At 38.4% G+C, this 26499-nt stretch overlaps 1 protein-coding gene across 1 annotated transcript in view; it reads right to left on the minus strand.

Moving 5' to 3' along the window:
- FMN1 (formin 1) overlaps positions 1 to 26499 on the minus strand; it is a 480791-nt gene that overhangs the window by 68749 nt on the left and 385543 nt on the right. Inside the window, exons 9-12 of the mRNA XM_053711972.1 lie at positions 14445 to 14506; positions 8348 to 8436; positions 6707 to 6836; positions 6445 to 6591 (exon numbers count right to left, since the gene is read on the minus strand). Coding sequence (XP_053567947.1) covers positions 6445 to 6591; positions 6707 to 6836; positions 8348 to 8436; positions 14445 to 14506 — 428 coding nt within the window. The remainder of the gene's footprint in view (positions 1 to 6444; positions 6592 to 6706; positions 6837 to 8347; positions 8437 to 14444; positions 14507 to 26499) is intronic.

Here is a 26499-nt window from a genome sequence, read left to right on the forward strand (position 1 = left end):
AGGAGGCTCACATTGCAAAGCAGCCATCTCAGAGACTCTGCGTGCTGAACCAATAGCCAATAGAAAAAGAACCTTTCAAGACAGTAACTTAATGTCAACCGAATGCATGGGCCCAAACGGAGTCCTCGGCAAAACCTTAAAAACCAAATTCAAACTCCAAGGAGGAGCGGAATGTCTAAACACAGGCCTGATTCTAGACAGAGCCTGAACAAAAGACTGTATATCAGGAAGCTCAGCGAGCCTTTTGTGTAATAACACCGATAGAGCTGAAATCTGTCCTTTTAAGGAACTAGCAGCAAACCCCTTCTCCAAACCGTCCTGGAGAAAGAAAAGAATCCTGGATACCCTGACCTTATGCCAAGGGAAGCTACATTTTTTACACCAGAATAGGTAGGTCCTCCACACCTTATGATAGATAAGACGGGTGACCGGCTTTCTAGCTTGAATAAGAGTATCAATCACCCTCTCAGAAAAACCTCTCTTGGCTAGGACTAAGCATTCAATCTCCACACAGTCAACCTCAGAGAATCTAGATTTTGATGAACAAAAGGACCCTGTAGAAAAGACCTTATCGTCTCCATCTTGAAAGATGGCACCAACAGAAATTTGTTTAAGCACTTTAGGTCCAGTATCAGGCGAAACGTACCCTCCTTCTTTGGGACCACAAAAAGGTTTGAGTAGTATCCCAGACCTCTCTCTGCTAGAGGTACTGGTACAATGACTCCTAGGGAGGAGAGATCCCTCACGCACCCTAGAAAGGCGTCCCGCTTTTCTGGTCTTGAAGAAAGGTTTGATAAGAGGAACCTGCCCCTGGGCGGATGAGGTTTGAAACCTATCCTGTAACCCTGAGCAATGACCTCCAGAACCCAAGGGTCTTGCACGTCTCCCAGCCAAGCCTCCACAAAAAGAGATAGTCTGCCCCCAACACGATCCAGTGAAGGATCAGGGGCCACCCCTTCATGACGATTTAGTCTCTGCGGGCTTCTTGGTCTGCTTGGATTTGTTCCAAGATTGAGGTTTCCAAGTTCCCTTGGACTGATCAGGCTTTGCGGAAGGCTGCTGGCATTGGGACTTATCCGTACAAAAGTGACGAAAATTAGGACCCTGTCCTTTAGCTTTATTCTTCTTATCCTGCGGTAAAAAGGCGCCCTTGCCCCCAGTGACCGTGGATATGATAGAGTCCAGTCCTGGACCGAAAAGAACCTTCCCCTTAAATGGAAGGGAAAGTAAACTAGATTTCAGTCATGTCAGCAGACCAAGACTTTAACCATAGAGCCCTACAGGCTAGAACGGAAAAGCCTGATGTCTTGACATTCAAGCGGATAATCTGCATATTTGAATCACAAATAAACAAATTAGCTACCCTAAAAGCCTTAATAATTTCCTGGATTTCATTGAGGGGAGTTTCCACCTCGATCATCTCCGACAGAGAATCACACTAATAGGTAGCGGTTCCAGCCACCACAGCAACCACCGCTGAAATAAAGATCCTGTGTGCTGAAACATTTTTCTTAACAGAGTTTCTAGCTTCTTATCCATGGGCTCCTTAAATGACGACCTATCCTCAAGCAGGATAGTGGTGCCCTTAGCAAGCCTGGAGATAGCTCCATCCACCTTAGGGACAGATCCCCATAACTCTAATTGGGAGTCAGGAACCGGGAACCATTTCTTAAAGGAAGAAGAAGGGCAAAAAGAGGATCCAAGTCTTTCCCATTCATTTTTAATGATATTTGCCATCTTTACGGGAACCGGGAAAGTTTGTGGCACTACCCTGTCCTCATACACCTTATCAAGCTTAGGAATAGAAGGTTCCTCGGGTAACTTAAGTTCTGGAACCTCTAACGTAGCTAACACTTCCTTTAACAGAAAGTGTAAGTGCTCTATCCTAAATCTAAAGTTTGGTTCCTCGGCAGCCGATTCCGACCCAGAAAGAGCCTCCTCTGAAGAATCAGAGGCGTCTTCATCAGCGGATAATCTAAAATTAGATAAATCCAACAAGTTAGTAGATGGCCCCTGGGAAGGATAGCAGTATTTAACCTTTTGCTTGCGCTTAGCAGGGCGATGTAAAGCACTAAAGGCCGCAGACACTGTCGTTTGCAACTGTTTAGTAAAATCTGGCGTTAACAGGGTCCCTGTCGAAGGAGGATTAGTAGTGCAATGGGGAGCTGCATGTGTAATAGGAGATGACTGTAGGGAACGCACCTCGCGGGACGGAGACCCCTCAGAGGTGGACGGCTCAGTGGTACTAAACATCTTGTTCTTTTTAGATATAACTACTTTATCAAGGCATGTGGAACATAATTGAGCAGGCGGGTATACCGTAGCTTCCTCACAATAAAAACAGGTATTAGATTTGGTTAAAGAGGGAGTACCCTCTAACACATCAGAGTCCTCCATAGCTTGCGCTTTTACAATGGACTACAGAAATTTAAATGGCACCTTTATACCCCCAATGGCCGGGGCACTCACCACCTCCTATGACCCAGGCCCCACAGAGAAACCGCTTTGTCTCCTGCAAACCGCATGGTCAGGAAAGAGGAAGTTAATGAGGCCACACCCGGTCACATGGAGTGCCATGCAGGATCGTCCCTGCTGCAGGCAAACTGACAGGCTGCGCAGTTATTAAAAATGAAAGTAAAACCTGAATGTTCTCACATCTGCCAGAGCCACATCTCACACATGTCGCAGCATAAAACATAATAAAGTAAATCATGTATAATCCCCCCTGTTCAATAATCCCCTTCCGGAAATATTAACCCTCGATTCCATACAGATAAAAGAGTCACACTGTGACCCTGTCTTCTTATGTTATCCTATAAGATAAAAACAATGGATATAGAAGGCGCTAAAAAGCTGTAGGATTTATAGATATATAGTCTCACTATGTGTATAAAGTATCGATGTCACCTTATATAATATAGATAAATGAGCCAGTACTAGTATAAAAACGAAAATCGTTATTTTAATCAATATAAAGTTCAATAAAATTCAAACTCATCGATGGTTAATCCAAAAAACAGATAAAAAAAAAGAGTCACATATACCGCTAAAACATATATATGTTAAAACCAGTTCAACATTCACACTGCTCATTCAACATTACAATCTCTCAAATTCAAAGACACATAATATGCTCTATGAATGCCAATCTCATAAGTGTTCAGCTGTTACTGTCTCTTAAGGGGATCCCCAACTAAGATCCAGAATGTCAATGTGGGCTAGATTAACTAAAAATTCTCCAACACAAGTCACTTGTATGTGTGCCCCCAAGTGTCAGCAACCTCGTTATACCTTCAGTCGCTCTCTTTTCAATGCGGCTATAGAACAAAAGGTGGTATATTTCCTTCCCTTGCCACTGTATTAGTGGTAAGAACAGTCAGTAATACTGAATGGAGCCGGGAGGCTCTCTTACCTCCTCCAAGTGTCTACTTGTCGGCCTCCTCACCTGACCCGACACTACGGCTACTCCTTCGATTCTTGGTATGCAAAATCCCGTGAGTGACGTCACCCGGTTTCCGGATCCTAGGTGACTACTTGCGCAAGTAATTTTCACGGTTGTATCCAAACAAACCTCTGCACTTCAGTACACCAGGGTACGCAGAGTTCAGCTCAGCTGTAAATATCAAATAGCCCACAATGGATGGCAGGTAAGTCCTCAATAGATGGCAGGTAAGTCCTCTACGCGTTTCAACCCCTTTCTGGGTCTTTTTCAAGATGCCACTTCCTGCAACCTCTGTCCTTAAATCCCCTCTCTATACAGGTGATTTGCTATTGCTCCAATACCTTTCCTGCAGGTACGTACTTCCTTGTGAATACCCTGCAGCTGTCTCTGACAAGGAAGTACGTACCTGCAGGAATGGTATTGGAGCAATAGCAAATCACCTGTATAGAGAGGGGATTTAAGGACAGAGGTTGCAGGAAGTGGCATCTTGAAAAAGACCCAGAAAGGGGTTGAAACACGTAGAGGACTTACCTGCCATCTATTGAGGACTTACCTGCCATCCATTGTGGGCTGTTTGATATTTACAGCTGAGCTGAACTCTGCGTACCCTGGTGTACTGAAGTGCAGAGGTTTGTTTGGATACAACCGTGAAAATTACTTGCGCAAGTAGTCACCTAGGATCCGGAAACCGGGTGACGTCACTCACGGGATTTTGCATACCAAGAATCGAAGGAGTAGCCGTAGTGTCGGGTCAGGTGAGGAGGCCGACAAGTAGACACTTGGAGGAGGTAAGAGAGCCTCCCGGCTCCATTCAGTATTACTGACTGTTCTTACCACTAATACAGCGGCAAGGGAAGGAAATATACCACCTTTTGTTCTATAGCCGCATTGAAAAGAAAGCGACTGAAGGTATAATGAGGTTGCTGACACTTGGGGGCACACATACAAGTGACTTGTGTTGGAGAATTTTCAGTTAATCTAGCCCACATTGACATTCTGGATCTTAGTTGGGGATCCCCTTAAGAGACAGTAACAGCTGAACACTTATGAGATTGGCATTCATAGAGCATATTATGTGTCTTTGAATTTGAGAGATTGTAATGTTGAATGAGCAGTGTGAATGTTGAACTGGTTTTAACATATATATGTTTTAGCGGTATATGTGACTTTTGTATTTTTTATCTGTTTTTTGGATTAACCATCGATGAGTTTGAATTTTATTGAACTTTATATTGATTAAAATAACGATTTTCGTTTTTATACTAGTACTGGCTCATTTATCTATATTATATAAGGTGACATCGATACTTTATACACATAGTGAGACTATATATATCTATAAATCCTACAGCTTTTTAGCGCCTTCTATATCCATTGTTTTTATGATTTATATTTTTTGAATTGTCTAGGGAGGAGACAATCACCATAGTGAGGCTGAGTAGGTTTGGTCTAGCGCTGTACCCTATCCATTTTCGTCATATGTTATCCTATAAGATAAAATGAAACGATCCTACTGGAATCATCGCCGTGGAACAGACACACAGCCTCTCAAGTTTGACAGTCTTGTAGCTTCGTACCTGACATGGACTTGAGTGAAAGAAGCAGGCAGTGAAACTCGTCAACACTGATTGCTTAGGACTTGTTAATACGAGTCTGGATGGTTTCGCAGAAAGACTCTCCCTGCATCTCCAGACCCTAACATTCATCAATGCTCTCACTGAGAGGCTGACAAGACTACTTAAAACTCCAGCCCCATAGCGAAGAGTACTACCCTCCATAAGAGACTACTCTGAATCTTCTGACACTTCTCTGCCATCCTCCTGTGACAAAAGGCAAAGAATGTCTGGGGATGAGGGGAGTGGGGGAGGTATTTAAGCCTTTGGCTGGGGTGTCTTTGCCTCCTCCTGCTGGCCAGGTTCTGTAATCCCACAAGTAAGGAATGAAGCCGTGGACTCTCCTCATATTAAGATGGAAATGGCAGTAAGGAGCATACCTCTGCTCCAGCAGGCAGTCCCATACGAAAACCTGTGAATGAAGACAAAGAAAATGTGTCCCATGTAACTAACAGGTTGGGACCAGATGAGAGAGCAAATGTTATTGGCATACGAGTTAGGCTAGAGATCTTCCCTGCGACACTCCCAGCCTGCTGATGTACTAAACTCTACTGAGAGATGTGCAAGAAGGTCAACTGCAACTCCCTTAACCCTCTCTTCTAGGAACCATCCATTGAGGGTTTTCATAAAAATAATCCTGCAGAGCAACTCCATCTCTGCCTACCTCCTAAATGAGGCAAAGAACTACTCGGAGGGAAGGGGAAGTAGGATGGATAGTTGAATGCTCTGGTTAGAGTGTCTTTGCCTCCTCCTGGTGGCCAGGTGATGCAATTCCCATTTGTAAGAATAAGATTTTGTGGACTCTCACTACCATTAGAAAGAAAGTTATTTTTCAACTTTAAAGCTTAATAAGCACTTAACAGATTTTTTTAGTGTTTAAAAGTTTTCAGCATAGAAACTCATAAAATACTTTGTGCATTTGCTTTAGTTTTTTTTTTTTTATTCTACCTTCTACTATTTTGAGCTCCAAAGTACAAATCTATCTCCCTAAAATACACTGAATATTACTATAAAATGCAGGAGTTTCATCAGCATTCATGACTCCCCTGTGCCTTTCTTATTTCTTTTAAAGTTGATCAGATATTCCATCATGAACCTGGCATTTCAGGAGGAGAAACAACACATAAAGTACTTTCCCAAGCTGGTTACCTATTTAAATTTGGATCTTTGAATTATCCAGTGGAAAAACTCTGTGGATTTGTTAGCCTATATTAATGTTCTGCTGAGTATCTCTTACAATACATCTTTGAAGATTTTGTTGTAGACTCTCTCATGCCACTGAAATGGTGAGAATTACTTCTAATAGTATATCTAAGCACTACTTTGTATACCTTGTTTAGTAGTTTAATATTGACAGTAACAGTAACTTTCCCCCAGCTACTGACTCACCGCGCTCTTGACATCCTTCAGTTTTGGAAGAATTTCAAGCCCAAAGCCATCTGCCTGTCCTCTTGTCCTGTTACCACCATTCATGTAGTTTCCAAAAGCAAGTATCAGACCCATAATGTCTTTAACACTATCCATCTCTAGTAAACCCTGCAAAATAGTACCCAGAGTTAGTAGTCAGATCATACCAAGACAGAGAATGCCTTAATCAATCATTTGCTACTAGAGGTGTTAGCATCTTTACATAACAATTGAGCTGACTTACCTTGCAGGCCCTGATAATAATGTCCACCTTTCTACATACAGAGCCAATTCCTTCTGCAAAGGTAGACTGAAAGATAATACACTGTGAGCGCTCTGAAAAATTTGGTATCTGAGATAACTCGTAAAGGAACCTGTGAAATGAAAGAGGGAAAGAAAGCTTAAAAAGTGCAAGCTCTGTGACACAAATCACAATTGTGCAGAGCAATTTATATTCATATAGGCCCCATATCTGCATATGAATCATTTATCTTTCAGGTTTGGAATGCAAATATTGTCCTGTTACAGTTAAATTCAGTCACAATGTAGTTATTACATTTTAGCACATTTAGGGTTAGATTACAAGTGGAGTGGTAATTACTGCTCCCCTTGAGCATTACCATTGCTAGAGGCCAACTATCTTCCATCTCAAACTACCCCCTAGCCTATTAATCTCCTTACTGCCACAACCCCCGCCACAATAATCTCCCTACACTATTAACCCAGTAACCCCACATCCCCCATCGCAAACTACCCTCTAACCTCCAAACAGCTAAACCCCAGGACCCCTAACCTAAAACCCCTAAGTTACAAAAAAACCACTACCATTGCAAAAAGTATAAAACACTACCATTACAAAAAAATAAAAAGTTACCAAAAATAAAAAAGCCTATCCTTAAACTAAAGTCTCCAAAAAAAATCTACACTAATACTATGACCTACTCTAGAAAGTGCCCTGAAAAGGGCATTTGTCGGGCAGTGTCCTAGTTGAACTGCATAAAAAAAAATATATATGGCAAAAAAGTATGCCCTAAAAATGGCATAAGTGATTTATCTCTTTTGCCAGTCTATAAAAAAACTATTCTAAAAAAAGTACAATAAGAAAAAACCTAACTGACAAAAAAGTATGGTCTGAAAACGCCAGAAAAAAAAATCCTATACAACCCTATCGCTAAACCCAAAGTTGGTACTCACCAAACTTGAATCAAGCTTTTTGGGGGGTTGGATTTTTTTTTTCTAGTATAGGATTTTTCCCCCCCCTGGCATAAAAAGCTAAATCCCTTATGCCCTTTTCAGTGCATACTTTTTCGGCCAGATAGTTTTTTTTTCAGGGCATACTTTTTCTGCCAGATAGTTTTTTTTTCAGGGCATACTTTTTCTGCCAGTTACTTAGAATAGTTTTTTTTAGACTGGCAAAAGAGCTAAATCCCTTTTCATGGCATACTTTTCTGCCTGTTTTTTTAACATAGGATTTTTTCTCAGCCCGAACTCTTTCATGAGCTTTGAGTTCATGTAAAATGTTTGATCTTAAAATGCCATTGCATTCAAGCAATCACTTTCACTTTGTAATATGAGTGCACATTGACCCTTAATGGCGCATGCAGAAAATATAGGGAGCGTAAATTACAGCAAATCAGTGCAAACAAATTTGCAGTAATTTAAACACTGCGCCACTTCTAATGTGGATTCAAGTGCAAAAAAAAGCAACCACGCAATTGCGTTAGTGGCTCCTCGCGCTAATGATAGAACGTCATTTGTAATCTACCCCTTAATTTGCGTGATTTTTTGTGTGTGTACATAATTAAAGAATATCTTGTTAAATACAGAACATATTTGTAAAGTATATTTGTAAGATTGCAGAGAATTGGCAGAATATTGCCCTTACTGTTCAGGTTTGTCCAGTAACTTCACATCCTCATCTTTTGAATTTTCATAATGTTTCTTGATCATCTCAACTTCCTCTTTCTGGGCTCTCTGTGTTAGAGAAATATGCATTAGTGAGTAGTAGCAATACTGTATTATTACCTACCAGGTCTCTCTTGTCCAGTTGCAGATTATGATAGTCCTGTGCTGACACAAACCCTGATGCTTCTGTGATATTGCGCTCCCATTTTTGTTAAATCAAATTTCTTGATACTTGTGTGCTATCACATTTTGGTGCTATTGTATTATTATATCCCTATGCTGTTGTACACATATATACATTTATCCTTTCACCCTCTTAACGACATAAGGACGTACCCCGCTATCCTGAAAACACTGTGCCTTAACGATGACTTCTGTGGCCCCCCTGCTCCGCCGTAAAACTTACAGGGTTGCATCCGATACAGGGACTTGCCTGGCAATGCAGGCAGTCACCCAGGAGTCAATCAGCGCCGTTGGAGTTAAGTGATAACAGTGACAGGAAGTGACTGATGCAATGTGACAGACAATGATTTGAATCATTGGCTGTCTGCATTCTACCTTTCTCTTCACATTGTGATCTGAGGCAAAAGAGGCAGAGAGATCACTCCTGAAAAAATGGCCCAAAAATGTTAGTGCTGTTTAGATCAATATGTCCAATTTCCATCTATGAAGACTGAAATCGGCAGGCACCATATTTGACCCTGTAACATACTGAAGCCCCATAAAACCTGTACATGGGGGATATTACTGTACTCATGGGACATTATAAAATTGCAGTAAAACCAAAATTATGATATTCACAATAAAATTGCTTAGAAAACATAACATTTCTTAAAGGGACATTAAACCCACATTTTTCTTTCATGATTTAGAAAGAGAATGCAATTTTAAACATCTTTCTAATTTACTTCTATTATCTAATTTGTTTTATCCTCTTGATAGTCTTTGCTGAAAAGCATATCTAGATATGCTCAGTAGCTGCTGATTGGTTGTTGCACATAGAAGCCTCGTGTGATCGGCTCACCCATGTGCATTGCTTTTTCTTCAACTAAGGATATCTAAAAAATGAAGCAAAATAAATAATAGAAGTAAATTGTAATGTTGTTTACATTTGTATTCTCTATCTGAATCATGAAAAAAAGATTTTGGGTTTAGTGGCCCTTTAATTTCTCACACTTAGATTTTTTTCATATTAAATTATAGTTCATATATAATTATTTGATGTCACAAGAAAGCCCTATTTGTCCTCTAAAATTATATATAATACGTGTGGGTGCACTTAATGTGAGAGTGTCCAAGAAAACATGGCTGAGGTGGCATCCGTAACTAAGGCTATTGAGATACTATTAAACTTCTTTAGTATGGATAGTTTCAGACACTGGGGCATTTTAGACTATTGAACTCATTGCATTTAAACTGACACTACAGTCAGAAAGCATAGCACAATATTTGAAAAGTATGTAAATAGTATTTCGCAATATATACGTATTAAACATTTTACAGTTAAAGTTGTTAGAAATGACAGTGAACTTGCCTGTATTTTCATTTTTTGTTATGACCTGTGTGATATTACTGTATTTTATTCCCCACAGCACACGATTTTCAAATGCTCCCTAGACATCTGTAGAACACGTGCTGAGCCCTCTAGCCAGCAGGCTGCACACAGCAAAGAAAGAAACATTTTTTTCTCTCTCTTAAATAAGCAGAAATATAGTTTAGGACATAAAAATAAGCAGAAGCTGCCTCCTGCCCCTAATAGACCTGCTCTGTAGAATATTATTATTCCTGCACAGGGTTACCTTGGCAACAAACTAGTCTCCGCAGTGAGTGTCAGCTAAAACATACTGCTTCTGGTAGGTTAGGCAGCTAAGGTAACTTGTTAGGGAAAGCTAGTTTAGGCAGCTAAGACAACGTGTCAGGGAGCAGTGTGAAGAGTGTAAGTTTCAGCTATCAAACTACTACAGAATCTAGTTTGTTGCTCAGGTAGTTTTTATACCTCGTATTTTTTACTCAATTTTAAATAAAAGGTCCCTTAAAGTGCACATAAGAAAATACATAAGAGATAAGCTGTACATCCAATATCTACATAAAAGAGGGAACAAATGTGAATTGAGAAGTCAATTGTAAAACTCTCTGAATTTGACACACTGGGCGGTTTTGATGTACCTAGCTATCTCCTTCGCAAAATGCAGCACTCTGTAACTTTATCTGTGTGTGTGAGAAAGCAAAATGGCCATTTCATATACAAAAATTAACCCAAAGGAAAGAGTTCTGGTATATGTTATAGTGTGCAACTGGTATAAGAAATAATTGAAAACACATTGGCCAAGATTACAAATGGAGTGGTAATTAACGCTCCTGCTCAAGCGTTAATTGCGCTAGAAGTAAGCTTTTTGCGCGTCGGGTTGCGCTTGTATTAAGAGTTCAAAGTAAAATATTTTCGCTCCAGCTTTAACCCGACGAGCGCAAAAATCTGAACCTAGAATATCAAATGCGCGTTTATGTTTTTTCCCATAGAAGTCAATGGAGAAAAAGAAGTGGGGAAAAAAAAACCTTACTCTAGCACAAACCCGATTGCATATTCTCATGTGCGCTAACCCAACATGAAACTATGAATATTTCACATTCCAATGTTCTGCACATAGCAGAATATGTTCTATTTATTCAGAAATAAATATTTATATATATAATGTTTTTTGATTCAATATATTTCTATACACACATATATATATATATATATATATATACACCAAGTACAATGTACAGGTATATATATTATATATAGGTATAGATGTATATAGATATATATATATAGGAATATCTATTTATAAATAAAAAGAACATATTCTGCTATGTTTAGAACATTGGAATGTAAAATATTTACAGTAAATACACAGTATAACACTTTATTAAATTGAATATTGCATAAATATGATTTTCATGTTTTCATCTACTTAACAGCAAAGGGCTCCAATGCGCACACACACACTTATATATATATATATACATCCAGAGAGAAATGCACTCACAGGAACGAACAACAAGCTCAATACCATTGTTAGTCTGTTCTATAGTGATTTACCACCTGGGTGCAACTTCTTTTAGCCCAGTAATGCTTTTCACAGAGTAGAACTTTCCTGTAGTATATCAGTCTGATCCCGCCTATTACGGTCAGTCCAGTGCCGAAATACCAGGCAATTCTTCTCTGAACAAGGAACACAGCAACCCCAGACGATCGTTTCGGCCTTCATTTGGCCTCGTCAGTGAGGTGTAGTTATATTCCTCTAAGCACACTGAGCAAGGAGTCCACGTCTGGTTGCCCCTTTTTCTCTAAGGGAGACTAAATACATACAGAGAGAAATGCACTCACAGGAACGAACAACAGGCTCAATACCATTGTTAGCCTGTTCTATGGCGATTTACCACCTGGGTGCAACTTCTTTTAGCCCAGCAATGCTTTTCACAGAGTAGAACTTTTCTGTAGTATATCAGTCTGATCCCCCCTATTACGGTCAGTCCAGCACCGAAATACCAGGCAATTCTCTGAACAAGGAACACAGCAACCCCAGACGATCGCTTTGGCCTTCATTGAGCCTGGTCAGTGAGGTGTAGCCATATTCCTCTAAGCACACTGAGCAAGGAGTCCACGTCTGGTTGCCCCTTTTTCCCTAAGGGAGACTAAATACATACAGAGAGAAATGCACTCACAGGAACGAACAACAAGCTCAATACCATTGTTAGCCTGTTCTATGGCGATTTACCACCTGGATGCAACTTCTTTTAGCCCAGCAATGCTTTTCACAGAGTAGAACTTTCCTATAGTATATCAGTCTGATCCCGTCTATTACGGTCAGTTCAGCGCCGAAATACCAGGCAATTCTTCTCTGAACAAGGAACACAGCAACCCCAGACAATCGTTTCGGCCTTCATTGGGCCTAGTCAGTGAGGTATAGCCATATTCCTCTAAGCACACTGAGCAAGGTGTCCACGTCTGGTTGCCCCTTTTTCCCTTAAGGAGACTAAATACATACAGAGAGAAATGCACTTACAAGAACGAACAACAAGCTCAATACCATTGTTAGCCTGTTCTATGGCGATTTACCACCTGGGTGCAACTTATTTTAGCCCAGCAATGCTTTTCACAGAATAGAACTTTCCTGTAGTATATCAGTCTGATCCCGCCTATTACGGTCAGTCCAGTGCCGAAATACCAGGCAATTCTTCTCTGAACGGAGCAAGGAGTCCACGTCTGGTTGCCCCTTTTTCCCTTAGGGAGACTAAATACATACAGAGAGAAATGCACTCACAGGAACGAACAACAAGCTCAATTTTATTGTTAGCGATTTACCACCTGGGTGCAACTTCTTTTAGCCCAGCAATCGTCAGCCTCGTCAGTAAGGTGTAACCATATTCCTCTAAGCACACTGAGCAAGGAGTCCACGTCTGGTTGTGTGTATATATATATATATATATATATATATATATTTATATATGTCTATTTATATGTATTTACAGACATATATACACATATAAACACAAATACATATGTACACACACATATATATATGTGTACATATGTATTTATGTGTTTATATGTGTATATATGTCTGTAAATACATATAATACATATAAACACATATAAATACATATGCACACATATATAGACACATACATACATACATATACAGATAAATATACATCTTTAGACATGTATGTACCTCTATATTAAAGCCATTTGGCTACCTTTTTTTCTAACACCTGAAATCTCATATCTTTGAGCCCTTATAACTTTTATGTGCAATATATATATATATATATATATATTTTTTATTTTTTTTAAATACTTTTTTGAGAACAATTCTTTTTACATAAAAATCATAATTTGATAGGACAAATGAGATACAATTTTTCAATTATTCAGAATACACACCAAGGTGGTTTCACATCTTTAAGAGTAATAATAGTACAAATCCAATAACACATTGTTTCGTACAAATATTCCTGGTATTTGTTTTCCAATCTCTTGGTGACAGTTTGGAGCTTCAATGCAACTAGTCCTCTTCAAGTTAGTTGTCACCTTTCTCAAATATACTTAGTTCTCTTTTATTATTTATAAACTGTTTTAAATATATAACCAAAAACTAAAAACCTTTCAACATGTTATTAACCCAACAACAGGACACATGTGCACTCTTCCGTGGATACCCATGTTTGGCTACTGCAGGTGCAATATTTTTTTAAATGATTTCTATTATATAGTGTTATTATGAGTGTAGCTGTACTTTGTAATGTATTTTTTATGTGTTTTGTGACATTTTTTAGTTTCGCAACACAGTTAACTAAATCACGATTGTGCTCAAGCGATTGCGTTTACTTTTAACTCATAATACCAGCAGTAAGCCCGTTGAGTGTAAACACCCGTGATAAACCGCTTAACGTTCGCGTGTAACTGTTAGAGCTGCATCTGGGCCTTTATGTCTATGTTGTTGACAAAATAACTTTGCAATAAAACATGAATCATTATTTTTCATTTTTGCAAGATACGTGAATCAACCTTCTAAAGTATCAATATATTTTATAAAGTTGTTATTTCTAAATACATTTTTATAGCACATATAAATAATCTTATGGAGGCATACCAGGAATATGTTGAGAGGATGAAGACTTGGTTGTGTTAATAGGACATAAAGGACAAATCTGAAATATACATGGATGCATTTCAATTTTAAATAGAAGCATATTTTCAATATATTTCCATTAGTAAAAATGCTTCAAGTAAATGTTATTACTAGTTTGTAGTGGCATACGCACATATGCTAAAGGTCCTGCATCAGTATTGCTAGTTTAGAGCTGGCAGTGGTGTGTATTGTACCTGTGAATACTTCATTTGTGTCATACAAGCCACAGCTAACTCTCAGACAAGGTGTTTGAATACGAGCCCTCACAGCATATGTGCTTAACACTAATAACTGGAAATGGAAGTATATTGGGGGGGATTAAAATTGAAATTCACCAATGCATTCTATCCCTTTAACAGTGTATATACATATAAGAGGCACCTACTCACAAGCACTTACATTTTCATATAAAGCTTGAAGGGTTTCCAGATCCACCACAGAATCATCCACATTCAGAATGGCTGCAAAACACAAAAACATATTGTTCTCTAAGACAGTGAAATCAGTGATATAAGATAACTTTACAAAATGGCACATGGTTCTTACACATAAACATAATCGGCTCCATTTATCAAGCTGTGAGTGCGAGCCTGCAGCCCATAGTTAAAGGGGCAGTCTAAACCAGAATATTTAATGTTTTAAAAGATAGATAATCCCTTTATTATCCATTCCATAGTTTTACATAACCAACACAGTTATGTTAATACACTTTTTACCTCTGTGATTATCTTGTATGTAAGCCTCTGCAAACTGACCCATATTTCAGTTCTTTTGACAGACTTGCATTTCAGTGCTGGCTCCTAGGAACTCCAGTGCTGGCTCCTAGGAACTCCACATGAACTAACACCCTCTAGTGGTCAAAAACTGACAAAATGCCCTGAGATAAGAGGCGGCCTTAGACATTAGCATATGAACCTCCTAGGTTTAGCTTTCAACTAACAATATCAAGAGAACAAGGCAAAATTGGTGATAGAAGTTATCTGAATAACAAAAGTTTGTTTTGGACTAGACTGTCCCTTTAAGAAGCAGAGATCATCAGACCACTGATTCGAACCTTTACTCCAGCTCTTAGCTGGCGGATTAAAATCACCCCAGACAGGTTCACCTGAGGTGATTGACAGTCCCTACTCGTGGGCCATTGGGATAGCATGAGCAGGGGACGGCATTGCACAAGCGGATAAATGTGGACAGTGTATAGCTGCCCGCTTTCTGCAATCACGGGCGGACAGGTTCGCAGAACCTTCTGTCTATATCTCTCATCAAATGTTTTAAAGGTACATGAAACAAAACATTTTTCATGAATCATCTAGAACATACCATTTTAAACCATTTTCAAATTTACTTCTATTATCATTTATTGAAGGAGCAGCAATGTACTAGTGGGAGCTATCTGAATATATCGGTAAGCCAATGACAACAGGCATATACTGTATGTACAGCCACCTATCTGCAGCTAGCTCCCAGCTCCTGGGCCTACATAGGCATTTTTTTCAACAAAGGATACAAAAGAACAAAGCAAATTAGATAATAGAAGTAAATTGGAACGTTGTTTAAAATCGTATGCTCTATCTAACTTATTAATGAAAAATGTTGGGTTCCATGTCCCTTCAATAAGCTTGAGCCAAATCAGGACTTTCTAGCATAACACCTGTGTTGTAGAATATACCTGTGCAAAGCACAGTTACAAACAGACCATTCACAGTTAAATAGATACATTCCACAGCAAAGTATTGATCTACACTCAGAGATCTATACACATTCTTTGATATACAGTTTTGAAAGAAGTTATTTATAATGTGCAACTAAATCTGTTTTTTAAGGGAATTAATTGTGAGTTTTATGTCCCTTTAAGGTAAGGTGACCAAGGGTTTCAAAATGTTAGACAGCTCTGAAATAGACACCTCAGAGTATGGATGTTTTAGTACAAAATCCTACTCCATCACAAATAAGCACAGGGTGACTTCTCCATAGGGCATGAGAGAGGATGAATAGAGAGACAGCATTGATATCGTCTTTACATGTAGCACTACACAAGGCCATAGGTCTTTAATCTGTCATGTCACACTTTCCCTGTAGAAAATGAATGCGGCTGTTACAGACTAAACAAAATATGACAAAGTAGCTTTGAGGCTTACTTCAGCCATCAGCTGGAAGTTCTCTGTGTCATTATCCTACTGTCCCTTTGAGGAATCCTCTTTGCGCAGTTGGGTATGAAACACAGGGGCAGACAATGCATCTTTATTGGAATAAAGTAGTCTGAAAGCCTCTGACATAGACAATTCCGATTATCACCCTTTGTTGTTCTCACGGAAAATCATGTTAACTTTAGACACAGTTTTTTTTCCGAGTTATATTAACCGCATAGCTCAGAAGTATGTAATCTGAATAATTTATGTTAAATGTTTTCTATTAATGACAAGAGTATCCTGTTTCCCAATTATGTCATGTGTCTTTTATTTGGCTACCAGACACACAAGTGACAGTAACGTCAAATAACACGAGACAGAGCTGGCAACCAATGTTCCAGTCAGTGTAAATGTCAATAACAGAAATAAAACACGTCACTACATTATTAAAGGACTCACAGAACATGTAAATGAAAACCTACATGTTGTCATATTATCTTTAGTCAGTAAGCGAATTAGCAAAACTGAAGACTTTTACTGCCATAGTTGTCAGTTTTATTTGCAAAACTGCTTCAACAGAATCAAAATCAAGAATTATGTCTCTCAATATTATTGGTTGATAGATTTACTAATTATAGGGGCAATCACAACCATTTAGAAAAGACAGTCACATGATTCATCTATTAAAATCCCAATATAATTTAATAGTGAATTTAAAAAATACAAAAAAACATTACAGTATATCATCTTTTTCTACTTGAGCGTGATTTACCCCTGTGTTGCCCTTAAAAATTCTTAATCAACAAAATCCAGTTCCTATACACTATTATACTCCCAGACCTAATCCCAGGAAAATGAATTGATGAGTGCTAACAGTAAGTTTGCCAACATCACGGTTAAATGGACATTAAACTTACACAAGATTATATGGTTATGTAAAAAATTAGGAATTTCAAGTATTTCTATTAAAAACATAAAAACATATTACAATGGTTTATAAATGATATTGCTTGTTTCAAAGTATTTGACTGGGAAGGGCTCAAAAGTGAATATACAGTATATGTCTATATATGAGTAGATATACATATAACACATACAAACACATGTATACACACATATAGACATGTATACATACACACATAGGGGCCTATCTATCAAGCTCTGAAAGGAACTTGACGGCCCGTGTTTCTGGCGAGTCTTCAGACTCGCCAGAAACAGCAGTTATGAAGCAGCGGTCACAAAGACAGGCTGACAGGAATCGCAACAATCGTTGACAGGAATCGCAACAATTCAACTCGATTAAGTACAATCGGGTTGATTGACAGCTCCCTGCTGGCGGCCCATTGGCCACGAGTCTGCAGGGGGCGGCGTTGCACCAGCAGCTCTTGTGAGATGCTGGTGCAATGTTAAACGCGGAGAGCGTATTGCTCTCCGCATTCCGCACTGTCGGGTCAGGTCCGCAAGACATTTCTTATATATGCCTCATAGAAACATGCAATAATATTTTAATATATTTTACATTCGTTTTGTGAAATGCTTATTTTAACCCTAACACTTTACTTTAAATCTCAAGTCGTGCTATTTCTTCTAGCGCTATTTTGGCTTTCTATTGAGCGCAACTCATAACTTTCAACTTGTAATATAAGCAATGTATAGCATGGTTGCGATATCCATTGACAGTATAGGGCACACTAAAGGGATGTTGGCTGCACTAAACCTTTTCTGGTAAATCTGTTTTACCATGGACTTGTAATATCAATTTGCGCACTAATTTTAGCACCGTCCATTGTTATTGATACAATAATATAATCTGGGCCTTATTCGGGAACTGCAAGCCTTGCAGCTCCCAAGCAGAAAACAGACAGCGAGTAGAGCCATCTTACGATTGGCCCTCCTGGTTGACCATCCCTGTTCTGCAAGATTTTGTGCTCAAGAGTGGGACTTATTTTCTTTTCTCCTCATTAATGTGTTCTAACTAGAGATCAATTTTACCTGTTGGGGTGTAGTAAATTGCTTATAAATAGATAATTTGTTTTTATTTTGTCATTTAAAATAGCTCCTTTTGCCTACTGTATCCCAAACCTGTACTGAACATTTCAATACATAAGTAATGGTTATGGTTATAGAAAACTGTAAACAAGAAGGTTTAAATGAAATCGCAAACGAGAAATCTGCTGGTCAAAAACTCGCTGGCATAGAAATATTACACATAATCTTTGGGGGCTTTTTTTAACATTATTTTTCAATATATGTGTCTCTCCTTCACACCTAGAACTCTACATTGTCAGATAAACCATTTAATAGCTAAAATTTGCCTTTTGAAAACACTTTGAGGTACCTTGCAGTACTGAAAAAAATGCTTAGAAAATCTCACCAGAGCAGAGAGCTTTGGATCAACGGGCCCTAAGTACTGGTCTCACTACACATACAGTGAGAGATAAGATAATGAGGATTTTGTGTAAATACAGAAAGATAAGCTAATTAAGTCTGCTCTTCCAGCAAGCTCATCCCATTAATGGAAACCAATTGTACAGTACACTGTCCCTTTAACCCTTTTTGCAGGGCTAAACACAGTCACACAGGGTCAGTAATCCACACATAACATGATCTATTCTAACCTATGACAGCACATAATCATTTTGTATTAGAATTATACTTCATTGATTCTGTGTGCTGCATAATATAACCACATTGTGTATTGCAGTTTCTTTATATTATTCTGCAAGAAAAAAGTATTTGTGAAGTCAGCACTATACTAGAAAACAGATTTCCCATACAGAAGCAGCCTCCGCAGGGCTCTCGCTTGTAACTGTCTGGAAAGTGCTAATGTTATTTGCTGTGTCTACATGAAGGTCTCCATGTAATGCAAATTAGTCACACTAAAGCCATTTTCTCTTCCCGGTAGGTTTTTACTTCCCTCCACCCAACCCTGTCAGCCTCCTGAATATTTCACCTACACCTCCCAATAATGCCAAAGGAAACAGATGCACGCTGTGCAAGGCTGGTAATTTTATTGGGTTCCTCCACCTTTAAAAAATCTGTTACAAGGCTGGTCTGGTTTCTTAAACCCTTTTTTGAAGGGAAATTAAGGCAAACATTTTTATGTGGTCCTACAGTGTCTGCTCACTGCAAAAAGTATTTATACACAGCAGCGTCATTAGAGCAAAGCTGCTCGCATTAGGATATAATAACCGTCAGAAAGGACGAAAAGCAGAGCAGGACCTAGCGCCCAAGAAGGCAGGCGCTCATAAAAAACACTCGCCAGCTCCATTTCACACGCTCTGAGTATTGAATTGTTTTAACTACACACTTTTCTTTTCATTCTGTGCTTTAACAGATTTAATTTAACATGATTACACAGACCATTAAACTCTGCACGTCCCAGATCAGGATTTGTTCGAATGCAATTATATCCACAGAGCTTGCAGTCCAAACCCTCAGACCTTCAATGGACACATTTTTTTTAATTATTATTATGGTATCTGGAAGAGGGCATTTTTAAATGTATTACATTTTTTTTTTTTGTAAAATAGATGATCCTGTAGTGAGGGGGGAGGGAGCTGGTGAGGCATGTCAGTGTCTACCAAAAAAGCAGTTGAAGACCTGCTTATCAGCCAGTGAGCAATCAGTCCTTAAGGCCCAGTGGCACTTATTGTTAGCTCCAAAATGACCACTTAAATTTAACCTTTTTTTATTCAAAAAATATTTTGACATGTTTAGATAGTGCTATTCCACTGATCCTTTAACTTTTCCTTCAGTTATCATGTTTACTCTAAAAGGGACATGGTACTCATTATTTTCTGTTGTTTTTTTAAAAAAAGAAACTATTTCAAAATGTATTGCAGTACCTTTTTATTATAGTTTTGTTTTTGTTCATGTGCTGAATAAACACGATTTTTTAATGTGGGAATTGCTCCTATCAGTCAGTGAGCAATAGAGAGTTTTAATATATGTACCAAATCAACCAACCTGTTAGTTTCACTTTAGTATTATTATGTATCTCAATTGCAACACAATTATCATCACTGTAAATATATAAGTTTTGCCATATGGAGCAATAGGTGGTGTAATAAGGACAAATTATAAGTGTTTTAAGAATGTGCATTTGTTTAGTTATGAATGTCATTTTGTAATGAAAATGCGGATATCCGAATTAATGCTCTAACTAATTTAAAGAATAATGAATATGATTCATGAATATATTTGTTATTCTTTAAATTAGGTGTATTACTTACCTGCTAGAGAGCTGTGCAAATCATCTTCTTCATAGACTCCAGGGCCGCACTAATGCTCCTATTAATGCGGCTCCCCAGCGAGCTACAGGCGGCGGATCCCTTCACCTTTAGCGCAGGCTGGAAGCTCTGATCTAAACATCTTTACAGAGTCCAGGGCCACGCTAATAGGAGAATTAGGCCCTGGACACTGTGAAGAAGGGTCGTATTAGTGCACCCTGGAGTCTATGAAGAAGAAGAAGAAGATTAGTGCAGCTCCCCAGCTCTACAGTTAAGTATCAAGGTGACAGAAGTAGAGAATATTTACATCAGTTTTAATGAAAACCAATGTAAATGTTAATGAATATTCAGTATATTTATATATATATATATATATATATATATATATATATATATATATATATATATATATATATATATACATAATAATAATAATAAATAGTGCAGCACACTTAATATGCTGGAAAATAACAAATTTTTCTAAATATTCATTGCGAATGATTCGTCTTAAACAAATTATTCAGTTCCGCACAAGTCTATTGGAATAAACAGAAATCATTATAAATAAAAATGTATATAGAAAAATAAACTAGGTGGTAACGTTATATGGAGCTATTGGAGGAGTAATATGCTTTTGTGATACAAGCAGTATCAGGAAGAGATTATAGGAAATATAATAAGAAGTTTTATAAAGATGCTATATGGGACAATACTAGTATTATAATGGATATATATATATATTTTTTGCTTTTAAAAATTTAGATGTACATTGAAATCTGCTATCTACTCAGATGTATAAAAAGCACATTGTAGTAAAAATGTTTCCAACATATGAAAGAGCAGCATTGTCACATGTTAACAAAGGAAATATGAAAGTAAAAGCTGTTTAAAGGGATAGGAAAGTTAAAATTAAATTTGCAAGTTTCATATAGAGTTTAAATTCACTTCTATTTTCAAATGTATTTTGTTCTCTTGGTATCCTTTGTAGAAAAAGAATGTGAACACATCCTACACTTATGGAAGCTAGCTGTTGATTGGGGGCTACACACATTTGTCTCTTGTCATTGGCTCACTGGATGTGTACAGCTAGCTCTCAGTAGTACATTGCTGCTCCTTTAGCAAAGAATACCAAGAAAATAAAGCAAATATGATAAATTAAAGGACCAGTAAACACAGCAGATTTGCATAAACAACAAATGCAAGATAACAAGACAATGCAATAGCATTTACTCTGAATTTCAAATAAATAGTAGATTATTTTCTAACACATTTCAAAGTTATGTATATTTCCACTCCCCTTGTACCATGTGATAGCAATCAGCCAATCACAAATGCATATACGTATAGTCTGAGTTCTTGCACATGCTCAGTAGGATCTGGTGACTCAAAAAAAGTGTAAATATAAAAGACTGTGCACATTATTTTTAATGGAAGTAAATTGGAAAGTTGTTTAAAATTACATGCTGTATCTGAATAATGAAAATGTAATAAAACCTGAGTGTCCCTATAAGTAAATTGAAAAGTAGTTTAAAAATGTATGCTCTGAATCATGAAATAAAAATGTAGTGTTTCATTACCCTTTACAGTTAAGCTAACAAGAAGCAAACATCAGTTCTATAAGAACTGACACTTAGGTATCTACAGCTCAGTGGCTGATAGGGACAAATGATAGAAAAATCAGGAATATCCGTAAAAAACAACACTGATAAATATTGTCTTTGAGCCAGAACTAAGAATAACAATGTCCCTTTTAGAGAGAGCGCTATTGGCGTTTTAACACTTTAATAAAGATATTTCCTTTGTGTGTGGGCTGAAGAGTAGCTCAATAAAATGGGGTGCTTGATATGAGATAAGGATCAAGGATACTGGATGTGATCTTTCTGTTTACAGCTCTGAGTATATATTTAATATCACTGCGGAGGCAGTAAGACTAATGAGGACTCTTCAGACCTGACTCAGTGTCTCGTGGAAAGCTGACTTATCAGACCTGACCCCTCCAGACTGTGTATGTGGTGAGAAGGAGACAACCCTGTTACAGAAAGACCTCAGCCCCTAGTGTCTGGCACCACACATGCCCAGACCTCGTTATTAGAATTATTGAGCAAGGCCACAGAGACGCTCAATACCGTGCTGTACAGTAACCCACTCACTGCTGGGCGAAACAGGTATCACGTGCACAGAACACATGAGCATCAGATACACTGCAGTGCACAAAAAATCACAGCATTATGTATATATAAATGTATATAACTATTGTCATCTCAAATACAAAGAGGTGCACAAACAAATCACAGCATTATTCATATATTCCAGTTTTGCTTTTAATCTTAGCTGAGAGCTTGTAAGTGAGTGCTGGACTTTCTCTGTGTGTTGTATTAATTTATTTAGTAATTTTCCTTATGGGCCTTATGGGGTGAACTGCCTGTCACTCTGGAGACAGCACAGCTTCCTGAGAGTGCTATTAGCACCCAGGGCTGAGCATGTTGCAGGGTCATGGGATGTGTTCAGTCTGAGAGTGCAGTCTCCTATATATATATATACTATATATATATATCAAATTATTATCATCTAGAATACAATGCAGAGCAAAGGAAATTATAAAGTTTGACAGGGACACAGAAAAAAGAAATATATTAGAAAACTGCACACTATATTTGGTGATCACGCAGTAAGGCACAACTGATAGGTAAGTATAGGGCTGCTGAGGGGCGTGTCTGGGCAGCGGCCATGATCGGTCGCAATAATAGCTGCTGAGCATTGGAATAATACAATCCGCCGTGTATTAAGAGGATTATCTGACAATCTGCATCTATTCCATTTTGCTTAGATTATATCAAGATCACTGCATCGTTTGATGCCTCTACTTCTGTATTGCCTGCAGTCTAGTCCAGACTGTTGAGACTTGGGTGGCCCGAATAGGGAAGGCCTCAACACCCACCCCGTTCACGCAGGTATAGAGTGAGCTATTCTCACTCACACAACCACTAAGAGCTGAGTTATCCCTTTCTACAATGGAGTCGTGGATATCTGAGAAAACCCTGCTATGCTTACTGGAGGAGCATTTTCATAACCTCCACATATTACTCAAAAGGGGCTTCGGTGGCACCAACACCCTGAACACACACGCTGGCCTGCCACGAGATGAGGAGCAGCTAACTAAGGCGTTAGAGATCCCCCTTGAGCCAATGTTGGAAACAGAGAAATTTTCTTGAGGCCACACCGGGACTTCAGGGGATACAGCAGAGGAGGCTAAAGGCTTTCCGGATGCCACAGATGCCCCATCATTGCTGAATTTCGGGGAGGCTGTCCCCGCTATCAGAGTTTTGCAGATTGGGGATCGGATTGCTCCCGAGGCGGCAAACAACGTAATGGCACTAGCCTGGACATACCAGAGAGGCACCTACTCACAGACAACGCCGCTCACCAGATCATCGCAACAGAGGCTTTTGAGCAGTGACACAGTGCACACGGCAAGCGGCAGTGAGAAAGTCTGTCTCGTGCAGCTGGGTGTTAAGATGCCACAGATTGTTCCTGAGAGGCCCCTCACGACATCCCGGTACTTTGTTCCAACTCTGATTAGGCCTGGGACAAATAGTGGAACTCCAGCCATGGGCAACCTGAAAGGCATATACATTCGGCTTCCTATGGATCTTGCTGGAATCAGCTGATGACTTACTACAGCACAGCTGAGCCGGTGAGACCTATCTTGCCTAAGGGGGGCTAGGTGGTTGTTAACTGCTTCTTCTGTGCGAGAGAGACTATAGAGAAAGACTTGATCAAGACATCGCCTAAGTAAAAGGCTGTTTAAAGCATTATGTGTATAAATCTCCTTGTTGTTTCTGCACATATTTGATGTTTCTGTGTAAGCTGTGTACAATTGTTAGCTTGTTTTATTACGATTGAGTTCATGCCATTTAATTTGAGATAACGATAAAACTGATGTAACAGTATTAGTGGGACAATATACTACCCACCTAGAGTGCTAGATAGTATTAACTTTGAGATCTATGTTTAGATGTACCCTAAGTTAGTAAGATAGGGCACTTTGCTCCTCGGGGCATACTGTTTAGCTGTTTATATTTAATATCCCTTATATATTGCTTAGCAGATTGTTTTACTACAATTGGGCCTTTTGGGTCTGCACATCTTGTCTCAATGTGGGTACATGTCTAGTTCCCAGCTCGCATCAATCCCACCTGCTACTTATATCCAATGTCTTGTGTTGCCTGGCTACCTTTGTCTCATCCCCCCGTTTTGCCATACTCAGATGGGTAATTTTGTTGTCTCACTATGCCCAGAGTAGGCTAGCTTCCAAATGTCCAATCTCCCCTAATTGTTACTGACAAACGCACCCCGTTCATGTTGTCTAGACTAGAGCTCTAGGTCAGTTCCCATACTTTCAATACATTTAATCACTCTCCAGTAGCAGCTAGTCTCATAGCCCACAAATTTACCTTTAGAGGATAAAAACACAACCAACTTTATGCTTCAGGGCCTCACAGTCCAACACGCTAGTATTTTGTGCCTAATAGTTTAATAGCTCTATTTGGTTGTTTTGTTGGATGCCTATGCTTAGCTTTCCCACATGCTCGTCACAACTAGTAAGCATTGTAGGTCACCTATGCTATTATATTTTGTGTTGAATCAACTGTTCTCAATATATATCAAACCTACATTAAGTGTGCTTCTATACTAGTCAGAGGTTTCTTTATGGGGTCCACATGTGGCCCACTTTGTCGTTTTATTTATAATTTGAAAACTGAGGTTAACTTCCATCTGTATAATTTGGTGATTAACTGTATATTAAGTTTGACACTCACTACGCATATTGTATTGCGATTTCCCTATATTTCAGTGCCTGCATTTTTACTTGCCTGTTTCATGTATTTTTGTTTTAACCTCAATAAAAATTATATTAAAAAAAAAAAGTATAGGGCTGCTCTTTGAAGGAATACAATGGCTTTCAGTGAGTGAAAAGGTCTGTTTATTGGAATACAACAATGGGCAGTGCTGCGGAATCTGTTTGCGCTTTATAAATAAATAATAATAATAATAATAATAATAAAATAATACTAATTTGTAAAATAATGCAGATAGTATATGTGAGAGTACGTGTCTGATAACAGTGTGAAGGGAAACTGAATGGGGAGGAATAATGCTGGTGAATTAGTGAGACATAAAAGATAAAGTCAAAATTAAACTTGCATGATGCAGATAGAGCGTCATTTTAAGACACTTATAAATTCACTTCTATTACCATATTGACTTTGTTATCCTTAGTTCAAAAGCATATGTACATATCCTCAGCAGCTGCAATGTGTTCAGCTAGCAACCAGCAGTACACTTCTGCCTTGGAGCTGACTTTAAAGGGATACTAACCCCTCATTTTTTCTTTCATGATTCAGATAGAGCATGCAATTTTAAGCAACTTTCTAATTTACTCCTATTATCAATTTTTCTTTGTTCTCATGTTATCTTGATTTGAAAAAGCAGTAATAAAAGGTTAGGAGCCGGCCCATTTTTTAGTTCAGCACCTTGGTTGAGCTGCTGATTGGTTTGCTACATTTAGCCACAAATCAGCAAGTGCTACCCATGTTCTGAACAAAATATGGCCCAGATCTAAAGCTTACAGTACTGCTTTTTCAAATCAAGATAGCATGAGAACAAAGAAAAATTGATAATAGGAGTAAATTAGAAAGGTGCTTAAAATCTCATGCTCTATCTGAATCATGAAATAAAAAATTGGGTTTAGTATCCCTTTAACTATGTACTTAATAAACACATAGTTATAGGCAAGCAATAATGCAATATTAAAATGCTTTAACATATTAGAGGATTTTCTTTATCCCTTTACTGCATTTTTTCTTTACTACATTGTTTTCTTTACTGTATGTTAAAAACACATTAAAGTGTTTTGTTTGTATCTGAGCTAAAATGTATTTATGTCTGTGGGCATTTCACTGTCCACCAGTAAAGCCCCAGACTTGTACAAGCCAGGCAGTAATATGTATCTAGTGTAAGTATACACTACATGTGCTTTAGCATAAGTAATGCTTTTTCATATGCACAAGAAAACATTTTTGAGTTAAATGTCAA

The sequence above is a fragment of the Bombina bombina genome, chromosome 1 (assembly GCF_027579735.1).
Source record: "Bombina bombina isolate aBomBom1 chromosome 1, aBomBom1.pri, whole genome shotgun sequence".
NCBI lineage: Eukaryota > Metazoa > Chordata > Amphibia > Anura > Bombinatoridae > Bombina > Bombina bombina.